The following is a 10,936-nucleotide window of genomic DNA, read 5'->3' on the forward strand; positions in this document are numbered from 1 at the left end:
ATTTTTAACTTTCTCACCTGTGACTTGTCCAATACTTCTACCACGTCCTCGTTATAGATATAGAAGATGATAAGAGAAAATCAACCAGAGAGAGCGCGAGAAAGAAAGAAGAGAAAGAGAGATTAAAAGAAATCAAGGAAATATTTGATTTCTAAAACTCTAATTTTAAATTTGTTCACTCTTACCCTAATTTCAAATGCTCAAGTTCAAATTCTGATCCAAAAAGGAAAGAACGTGCCCACTGGTGAGATATGAGACTGATTTGATTTTCAAAGATAGAATGAATGAGTTGAGTGAGAACTGAGAAGAATCCAAATTTGATTTTAATTTCAAATCTCTCACCTAATTTCTGTTGTTGTATTGAACGCTGACAACTTTCAGGTTTCTGGCTTTTTCATGTTTTTGTTTCATCATATATCATATATTGTTTATCATAAATGACCATTTGTACCCATAAAAGATGATAACGCTTACATATGTACCCATGATAGATCAAAACTGATCTTGCACCCACAAAAGTTGTCTTTCGTGTGACAAAAGTACCCTATTTTGGTTATGCACTTGCTTCATTATTATCCAAACCTACGCGGCACCCCCAACCCTCCAAAACCCCCGCGCTCTCCTTCTCAACTCTCCCTCTTTTTCAAACCCTCCTATTGCTTCCCCAACTTGTTATTACATCTTCAATCTTTCGTTGCCAGAATTTTAGTTATCTTTTCCAGAAGAATCATTGGATTATATAAAATTGATGTCTAATTTCTACTTCAAGAGAACAAAAATTAAAATTACTTGTAAACCAAAAGATCAAAAAACAATGAATTCAATTCGACCATTGAAGTAAAACGTCCTAACTTGAAACAATGCTGCAAATGTGTAAATGAAGTTGCATGTGTAAATGAAGTTGCTTTTTTCGATGATTTGCAACAAGAAGAAGAAAGGAAGCGAAGAATGAGAAAATGAAGTAACGACGGAATTGAATTGAAGAGCAAAGAATAGATAAGTACCTTCTCGGTGTAGCTAATGATGGAAGCTTCTCGAGGGAGACCGTTAGGTCTGATCTCAGGGACGAATGACTCGTTTGAAGCCATTTTGAAAAAAGTCTCATACTTCGGCGTGGGGTTTGCGATCTCCAAACAGCAGCAGCGCCTGTAGTTCAACGCCGGTTCAAAACGCAATTTTTTAGGAATTGAACCTCAATCGAAAAATGGCCTCTGATGGAGGCATGGAATGGTATTCTCCATACTCCATAGGTGTTTTGTGATTGTTTAGAGCTTCTCACTTTTTGATGGAGGAGGGTTTGAAAAAGAGGGAGAGTTGGAAAGGGGAGGCATGGAATGGTATTCCCCATCCCCCATAGGTGTTTTGTGATTGTTTGGAGCTTCTCACTTTTTGATGGAGGAGGGTTTGAAAAAGAGGGAGAGTTGGAAAGGAGAGCACGAGGATGAAGTGAAGGTGTGAAGGGACGGAAAAGCGGCCATGGCGGCAGAGGAGGAGGAAGCTGTTGCCATGGAATATGGATGGGTGGTTGAAATTAGAAATGGAATTGAAAAGGGATAGGGTTTTGGAGGGTTGGGGGTGCCACGTAGGTTTGGATAATAACGAAGCAAGTGCATAACCAAAACAGGGTACTTTTGTCACAAGGAAGGCAACTTTCGTGGGTACAAGATCAGTTTCGATCTATCATAGGTACATATGTCAGCATAATCATCTTTCATGGGTACAAATGGTTATTTATTCTTGATTATTATTAGTTTTTCTAGTCTGCCACTTGTCATGAATACAGACATATCACTTGTTGATCATTGGAGCTGAACACTTGTTGAACAATAAACCTACTACTACTCTCCTATTATATATTAATAGACTTAGTACATCTTCCTTATTTATTTTACAATACTTAAAAATTTTTTCTTCAGATACTTTTAAAACCACCGCAGGAAATATCCGTTTGAGGCTTTCAACGGCTGCTATTGCTTTGAAACTACCACCGTTAAGACAGTCATCTAAAGTATATAGAGACCGCCTCAACGGGTTACACATGGCTACCTTGCCATTGTCTACTAGAGTAATTTTTCTGACTCCCCATGCCTGAAAAAGGAAAAAAGCATCATAAACTATCTCCATGAGAAGAATTTAAACAATAATTATAGCTATATAACTTCCTCAATACACGAGTTAAGCCTTAAAGTGGTCTCTGAAGTTACACTCGTGCCTCATAGTAGTCCCTGAACTTAATAATTACCCATATTCATCCCTGAAGTTGCACTTTGAGACTCAGACTCGTCCTTCCAGCACATTCTGTCCATCTAGCGCCACCGGAAAGCTGATCTGGACTAGAAGGTGACATATTGGCGAAGCTAAAGGCTAGCTGACGTGGATGAGTAAACTTTATTGATTCAATTTGGTCCCTAAATTGAAGTTAAAAACCCTAATTCCTAAAGTTGAAGATCAATTTGCAGTGCCCACTCTCTTCTCTTCTCTTTCCTTGGATTCTCTTGTGTTGGCTTCAGCATCTTCAAAGCCAAACGGTAATGGCTAGCGCGAGTAATGCAACTGGGAGCTCGAACAAGCCACGATCTTTTGGAAGCATTATGAGCAGAATGACCAGAAACAAAGATTCGTGTTTGCCAGAATGGTGTGGGTGCAGGTTGAGACCAGTTTTGCGATGGTTAGGGATGGATTCTAACCCAGGGAGACTATTTTTCGATTGTCCAAACTACAATGTAAGTGGTTGTTGTCGTTGTTTGCTGTATTTCTGGATATATAAATTTGACTGATTCACTTTCTTGGATGCAGACTATAAGTAAGAGCTGATGTGGTTGTTTCTGTGGGTAGATAAAATTTTGAAAGAAGATGTGATAACATGTGATGGTAGAACAAGCCATTTAATGAAGAATAGAAGATGAAGATTGCTTGGAAACTTGAAAGATTAGAGTCTGAAGTTAGGATTCTAAAAGTAGGTGAAATTTTAGTGTTTGTATTTATGCTGCTGATTACAGTAGTTGTTCTTCTCTTAAAATTGAATAAGCAATTTGACTAATTGTATCTAGAAAAAAACAAATGACATACATATATTACTCCTGTACTTGTACCTGGTTGTTTGTTTGAAAGAAATACAAATTAAAGTGTTTGACATCACTGTACTAGCATATTTTGGAAATTGGAAAAATAATATGAACTACTAATATATTCATCCATAATATAATTTTTGTCAAAGTTTTCATAATTAAGGCCTTACGTAATCATAGGATCCTAATTTCTGTTTTGCAATAAAATGGAAATGGACAATGTTTGAAATGCATCTTAATTGCATATAAGAGGACAAAATAAAATCAAATATCTGACGCAGATCAATTCAAGAAAGTTATAATTCATATTCATAATATAAAAAATACATCCAAAGAAGGCATTATAGAGCCAGAACAATAGTCACCAAGTATATCAGAGTTGTCAAAATATAGACCTCATAAGTTTCCAACACTAAAATCCCCAACACTAGGACTCTAATTAAGGAAGCAACAAAGTAAGTTACTTCACCAAATCAGATAAATAGACACCATTTGTTCCTAAACATAATAATCTAAGTCATTAATTCTTGGTTTTGGGTGGATTGAATTCAAGATTAGAGACACAAATCTCATTATGCTTGCAAGCCTTGATATAGTTTCCTGTGTTGCACCTTGCATTGAATTAGGTGGATTAGTGCTTGCTGGTAGAGTGCTTGCAAATGGAGTGCTTGCAGGTGGGGTGCTGGCTGGTTGGGTGGTGGCAGCTGGTGTGCTTGTTGATAGTAATGCTCACTTTTTCCTATTATTTGGAGATAGTAATGCTCACTTTGAATTAACATTTTCTTTGAATCAGTTCATGTACACAATGTATGGCTTCATCGACAGTAAGCATCTAATAGCCACTCATATGCAACTTTTTCAAGTTGAGTCCTATGACCATTAGATTACACATATTACACATATTACACACATACTATAGTTCCTGCAAAGATACAGTCTCCAAAGGCAGCAAATTATACGGTCACATCTTTATGAAAGCTCTTCCAAGAAACAGCTTCATCTGCCTGAATGACATAGTGGATATAAAAACACCAAAAACAAACGCTACATTAACAAAAATAACCACTATAGATAATAAACTTGTTAAATTCAAGAGAATAATGAAGGCTTACACAGAGAATGGAGAGCTACTACCCCTAGGAAATGCTCATGTATGTAGGTAATTGGCAGCCATCATTAGCTCCAAAGTTAATTCAGATTCAATAGGAAGCTCTGTCTCTTTCCCACTAACAACAGCAAGATTTTCACTATTCAAGTCAATAGAACTATTTTGCTAAAAATAACATCGCATGAATTAAGAGATTTCAGATCAGAGCTACAGAGCTTTCAATTACTTCCTAAAGGAAAGTATAGCTTACATTGCAACACATAAGAAAGACTAACATTGATGCTGGTTAGGGTAGAGAAGGGGGGCAGGGGTCCAAAACATCAATTAGAAAAAAGGGCCAACTCAATTAGCAATGCGATTTTTCAGTAGTATCTCGAATTTTCAAGCTGTCCAGTAGTTTTCTCTTGTCATTTGATAAAAGAAGGGCACACAATGAAAAGTGCAACCACATGATACATAAAACCATGTAAAACAATCTCTCTTTGATGGAGCACTGAATTCAGCAAAACCCCAGACTCTGACACATGAAGAATCCAGTTTGAAACCTAAGAAGTAAAAATGAAAATCAAACGGCCGCTTTATAGAATCAAATAGTTAAACATAATAAAAACCTCCTTGCTCGTCGCTCTAAAAATCCATAGCATTTACAAAATTTTCGAATATAGGTAGCTTCGGATACACTACCACAAAATTCACGAAAAACTTTCATACAACAGAATTCACATTAGATTTCATGAAGTCACGAATACATGCCTCTCAAAAAAGGAGTAAATACCTTGCGAATTGGAGATGCCAATAAAAATACTGGCAAATCTTCTCGAGAATGGTGGTGCAGATCTCAGGGAAGGTAACCTCGCCGTGCCGCCTCTCAGCGAAATTCCCTATCAATACGATCAGAAGAGTGAAATGAGCGGAACCCTAATTTTACAGTGCAAATGGAAGAATTATTAACCAGGATGGAAATAAGAGCAACCTGGAGAGGTAAGCATGTTGTGTATGGTCTGTGAAACCATAGCAGCTTCCTTATCAACAACGAATTCGAAACCCTCAGCGCTAATCAGCTTCACTGTTGTCTTCCATCCTCATCTTGCGATTTTTTATTCTCCCTCGCACCATTACACTCACCTTCCAAAGTGCAAACAAAGTGATCCCTGAAGTTTGAGGGAGGATTCTTCAAAAGCAGTTTTAGAGTGAAACGATATCGTTTTAGGGCATTTACGCGCCACCACCAATGTTGCATCGTTTTAGCTTTGCCAGCGTGTCACCTTCAAGTCCAGATCAGCTTTCCGGTGGTGCCAAATGGACAGAATGTGCCGGAAGGACGAGTTGAGTCCCAGAGTGCAACTTGGACGAATATGAGTAACTATTAAGTTCAGGAACTACTATGAGGCACGAGTGTAATTTCAATGACCACTTTGAGGCTTAGCTCTCAATACACACCATAAGCATGCGTGCAATTAAGAAGGAATCTTGAAAGCATTGCACAGTCCTCCGCAGCTTTTCCAGTTACTATGTCATTCCATATCTATATTAACATCAAAAGTTGAAGGTTAAAAAAACACGTGTGATAATTTTAGTCCAAAAGTCTAAACTACTTTTCCACTTTGAACTATCTCATCTTTGAGATATCTATAAGAACTGAATTGAAGAGTTTACTTTTGCTACCTCTTCCTTCAAGAGTTTCATCTTATCAAGCGCATGAAAACCTTCTACAGTATTGGTATTGTAAAGAACCCCAGGTACAGAACACTTGTTCCTGTTACCAGAGCATGGTTCTGGTACCAATGAAGAATCACTTGATTCAGACGGCAAAGACTCAGCTAGCAGAGTTAATTGATTTGACACTTGAGAATGTGAGCAAGGTGCATAGAAACCTATAAATTCAAGTAATAGCAGCATCTTAAATGGATGAATGAACCCACTAAAAAGATCATAAAAAAATTAGTTTACATTTCAGCTCCAACAGGGTTATGCTAACGCATGTATCAGAATAAACAAGAAAAAAAAAATAAAGACCACAATTTTGATGTTGCCCTTTCGTTAAAGGGAGTAAATTTGTAAGGAAAAGAACGGTAGTTGATAGAGGATCAAGAAAAGGGGAAGAACCAATGATGGGTAATGGAGAATCATCAATGCCGAGCTTGTTGAGCTTCAAGGAAGAGAATCTGTGCCAGAAGCCTTCATCGACGGAACTCTGCATCGGAGCGAATTGAAGCAAAGCTCCTTCCTTTTTCGACATGGCTTTCTTCAATTGTGTTTTGACTTTTGCTTCTTTCAAAACGGAATGCGAAGGTGAAGAAGATCTGGGTTGTTGTTGGGTTCCCAATCTTCTTGGGGTTCTTCAGTCAACAACCTTTGTGTTCATCAATGGAACTTGTTCTTCACTTTTTTTTTTTTTCCGGTTTGGGTTCTTCACCTACCAAACGGGCCGAATTAGATCTGTTTTATATGGGCGTTTTTGTTTCTATGGACCTATTCAATAACAAACAAATAAAAAAATACATATATAACCAATTTAAATCAGTCTAATTTGTAGACTATTAATCTAACTAAACAATCATTAATGGTTGGAATTTCGTTTTGTTGTATAGTAAGTAGTAACCATTGTTCAACAAAAAATCTTTAAATAAAATTTTAATATGTGACGGATTATTTTTTAGCCTACCAAATTAGGAGATATCATAAAAAAATTTATTTAATAATCATAGGATTTAGGTGTCTTAATCTACACTGACAAAAAAAACATTAATTTACTAAAAAACTTATGTGATAAAATAAGCTGAAATAGGTATTGCCACCAATATTTTTTCTTTAAAATATTGTGAATTTATGACATAAATCATGTGCTTACATCAGAAAACTTGAAACAATAAACTAATTAAACTTACACATTGACAGCACCAAGATGCTACTTATTTCATTGCTTTCATCTCATAAGGGGGATGACAAAGCCACATCACTCAGAACATTTTGTACTCATCACCTAATGTGTGAATACCATTATATTAAACAACAATTCTAACTAATTCGCCAATTTATTCAATTCACACAAATTTATTATAGAGTAATAGCATAAATAAGTCCTAAAAGATTTTGCGTTTAATTTATAAAAAAAATATTAGATAATAAGTCTCTAAGAAAATTTTGTAATAAACTTATAAGTCTTTGAGGAAAAAATAATAAATCTTTAAAAATTATAACACTGAACAAAGTTTTATTTCGGAAAAAAAAACTGTAAGTTCAATGCTATAATTTTTCAAAATCGAACTTGACACTTTTTTTTTTCTCAAGACATATAAGTAGTCGCAAATTTTTCTTAAAAACTTAATTACCTTATATTTTTTACCATAAAAACCTATAAGTGGATTCCAAAATCTTTTAGGACATATTTATCTTATTAATATTTATTAAATCGAGCTGCTCGGCTGCTCCTGCCTTGTGGTGTTGCAGTATGATTACATCATCAGGAGGAGGCCTACGTTTCTTGGTAGCTTGTTCAAAAGAATAAGCAATTTCAATCAGAGTTGGTTCTGAATACTTTAATCCTCCAAATGAAACACCCAATGGCATCTTCTCATTGTTGTATCCACCCGGCACTGTTATTGCTGGGTAACCACCAACCGCTAAAAATGGAACCAATTTTTGTCCCACATATATCAATGCATCAAGCTTCTTCTCTTTCATCACCTTCTCAAACCCATTTTTGGAAAGTGTTTCTAGATTTGATATTGCTTCTTGAACTTCTTTGCTTATTCCATTGTTCTTGTTTGCTTTTATAAACATGTCTTGTGGATAGTCAACTATTTTCTTCAGTATACTTTCATTCTAAATAATGTAATTTTACTTTTATTACTTAATCACATTACTTATAATTTTTTTTTATAATTTTACACTTTCATTCTAATCATATTATATTATTTATTTATAAAAAATTACATTATTTTAAGTGTAAAATTATAAAAAAAATAAATTTATTTAGAATGAAAGTAATATGAGTAAGTGTAATTTACTTAGATATAATTAAAAATAATTGAATACTATGTACAGTAAAAAATTAATATTATTAAAAGATAAAATTAAAATTTATTTCTATGTATCGTTTTTGTCTCTAACGTTTTCGTCCTATTTAAGTTCCTAACGTTTTAAAATCGTCTCAATTTTGTTCCACCGTCAATTCTGTTAACGGATTCCTAACGGCAGGACAACATTGAGTCAATTTTGAAATGTTAAGGACTTAAAAAGGACGATTGAAATGTTAGGGACAACTTTGAGACTTACCCAAACGTTGAGGACAAAAACGATACTTTACTCATTTTCGAAATAAAATATAAATTAAATTTTTTATCTTAAATTAAAAAAATATTTTATTATACTTAACATACAATATTAATTATTTTGTTAAATTTAATTTATTATCAAAACTAAAAATTAATTAATTAACCCAATACAAAAATCAATAAATAGTGATAATGAAATTTATGTAAGAAAGACCAACTAATTAATTATAAAACTGAAGTCAAAATATAAATTAAATTAAAAATATAAAGAATTAATTTTTAGTTAATTAATATTGATTAATTTTTAATTAGTTAATATTAGCCAACTTTAAAAATTAAGATAAACAAAGTAATAAAAAAAAGTTGATTCGAGACATTACTCATTAAATTATTAATGATGTTGATTGCAAAAGAAGGCGATATGATATAGTGATGCGTGCATGTGCTTTTTGATTGGCATGCATATTATTATAAAATAATTTTTTTTTTCTTATGACGTAATAAATTTAAAATTGTATGATGTAATATCTACCCAACGGAATCTTGTCTTAGAGAAATAGGGATCACGCCGGATCTGCTAGTGAGGTTAACGGTGGGTTTGATTCCAACGATTGAGTTGTGTGATGCAGGACAAATTATTGAGCCATCGGTTTCAGTCCCTAACGACACCGTTGCAAAGTTTGCTGCCATTGATATTGCTGATCCACTGCTCGATCCACACACTTCATTGCTCAAGTTATAAGGGTTCTGCATGCCATCCATGCACCCATATCATTAATCAGAAATAAAAACATAATATCCGTAATTACATATTATTTTATTTGAAATCACATAATTATTTTAATAATAATTAATAAAAATTAAATAAAATAACTTTAGACTGTTTGAACTGATGTTTTATTATCTCTTAACTATTATTGTAATAATATATTTAGATTTATTTTATAAAAAATAACATATTTATTTAGTTTAGTAAATATTTCTTAAAAAATTCTTGTTCTTGCCTGAGTAGTTAAAAGTCGTGGTTAGTTGAATAGTAATAGATTGACTTTCCTTATTTAGCAGCATAACTAGCTTGGTGACAGTTATATTTAGTTATGCTGCCAGTTAAGTTAGTTAGTATGTATTGGTTAACTTACTACTGGAGTTAGATGTTAGTTATTGCTTGAGAGTTAGAACATAGTTGTAGACGAAAAATGTCAAAAGACTATTAAAATTTATTTTTTTAATTATTAGTTAGTTATTAATATTTAAAAATATGAGATAAAATATATTATTAGATTACTAAAATAAAAAATTAAATTAAAAAATTGAATTAATGACTAATTAATAACTAAAATAATATAAATTCTGATGATCCCTAATTTTTTTTTAATTGTAAACTTGTAGTTTAGTTTGCTCAGTTTAATTAGTTGTAATATAAACTAATCAATGTACGTGTTTTGTAACGTTTGTTTTATCATTTAATGCGGAATTTCATTTCTGATTCTTCAGAAGCTCTCTCCACTATATGGTCTCTTCCCACTTGCCACCTTCCAAACCTGCACTTAGAAAGTTTTTCCACTATATATTTTTTCCTTTTCTAAATAGGAAAACAAATTAAAATTAGTAACCAGTTTAAAATCTTAATTAATTAAATATATTATTTTTTTTATTCAAAAATAAATAAAAACTCAAATCGAAGGCAAAAATTTAATTACCTTGCCTTGGCCTACACAAGAAGTTTGGTGTAAAATTTCAGTTGATGCAAAAAAGAATTTTAGAGTGAATTCTGCTTTTAGAGTGCACTCTGTCCCGTTGTCAATCGTTATACATTTAACTTGTTTTTCAAATTGTACTCTGACAAAATTCATAAAATTAATAACCAATTGTGATGCTTCAGATTTGGTTTTCATAAAAAAAATCCAAGTGAATTTGCTCTTACCATCCACCACAGTCAAAAAATACCAATGTCCTTCATTGGAAGGGACAGAAATAGGACCTCAGATATCCATATGAACTAAATCAAAACAATCTTTTATTTTAGTTGTACTAAGATTAAAAGATAATTTCTTTTGTTTTGCAAAATGACATGAATCACAAGGAAAATTTGAAGCAATACTATCTATAAAAGGATAATACTTCTTCAGAAAAATCAATTTATGCATGGGTATGTGTCCTAATCTAAGATGCCAAATGTTGTTGTGCTCACTGTGTGAAGGTGTGGTGGGATGAGTAGTAGTAGTAGTAGTTACCGCCAATGAAGCTTGCTTTGTTGGAAGAAGGGGAAAATGAGAGAATTTTGGTTCTCTACTCATTGTATATAACCCTTCTATACACTCAGCAATGCCAATCATTTTTAATTTGAATCGATCTTGTATCTCACAACACTTATCATTGATTAACAATTGACAATGTAAGTTTGAGGTTAACTTTGACACAGATATCAATTTAAAATCAAAAGAAGGAATGTATAAAACATTTTTGAGAAAAAAATTTTTAGA

General features: G+C 33.3%; 2 protein-coding genes across 4 annotated transcripts in view; both read right to left on the reverse strand.

The window, feature by feature from the left end:
- LOC107477501 (probable amidase At4g34880) overlaps positions 1–10,936 on the reverse strand; it is a 54,035-nt gene that overhangs the window by 41,794 nt on the left and 1,305 nt on the right. The window lies entirely within an intron of this gene.
- Positions 3,423–6,569, reverse strand: LOC110278410 (ubiquitin-like modifier-activating enzyme atg7). 3 transcript variants are annotated; one of them, XR_008007445.1, is made up of 7 exons: positions 6,283–6,424; positions 5,842–6,050; positions 5,150–5,701; positions 4,952–5,057; positions 4,427–4,721; positions 4,181–4,294; positions 3,423–4,072 (listed from the first exon to the last, which is right to left on the reverse strand). XR_008007445.1 is itself a non-coding variant. In XM_021136657.2 (4 exons), exons 1-3 carry the CDS (start codon positions 6,413–6,415, stop codon positions 5,606–5,608), a joined length of 447 nt encoding a protein of 148 aa, XP_020992316.1. In that variant the 5' UTR covers positions 6,416–6,569; the 3' UTR covers positions 4,736–5,057; positions 5,150–5,605. The 3 variants fall into 3 exon arrangements, 1 of the variants encoding a protein (XP_020992316.1); XR_008007444.1 differs by having other exon boundaries at positions 4,181–4,721; XM_021136657.2 differs by lacking the exons at positions 3,423–4,072; positions 4,181–4,294; positions 4,427–4,721 and having other exon boundaries at positions 4,736–5,057; positions 5,833–6,050; positions 6,283–6,569.

The sequence above is a fragment of the Arachis duranensis genome, chromosome 3, assembly GCF_000817695.3.
Source record: "Arachis duranensis cultivar V14167 chromosome 3, aradu.V14167.gnm2.J7QH, whole genome shotgun sequence".
Lineage (NCBI taxonomy): Eukaryota > Viridiplantae > Streptophyta > Magnoliopsida > Fabales > Fabaceae > Arachis > Arachis duranensis.

What these genes read in the sequence shown, in the direction of transcription:
- LOC110278410 (XM_021136657.2), bottom strand. Translation starts at nt 6,415, where the DNA reads ATGTCGAAAAAGGAAGGAGCTTTGCTTCAATTCGCTCCGATGCAGAGT. An exon ending in TTCTCCATTACCCATCATTG is followed by an intron (nt 6,051 to 6,282) that starts GTTCTTCCCCTT and finishes TTGAATTTATAG; the next exon opens with GTTTCTATGCACCTTGCTCA. An exon ending in TGAAGGAAGAGGTAGCAAAA is followed by an intron (nt 5,702 to 5,832) that starts GTAAACTCTTCA and finishes ATGTTAATATAG; the next exon opens with ATATGGAATGACATAGTAAC.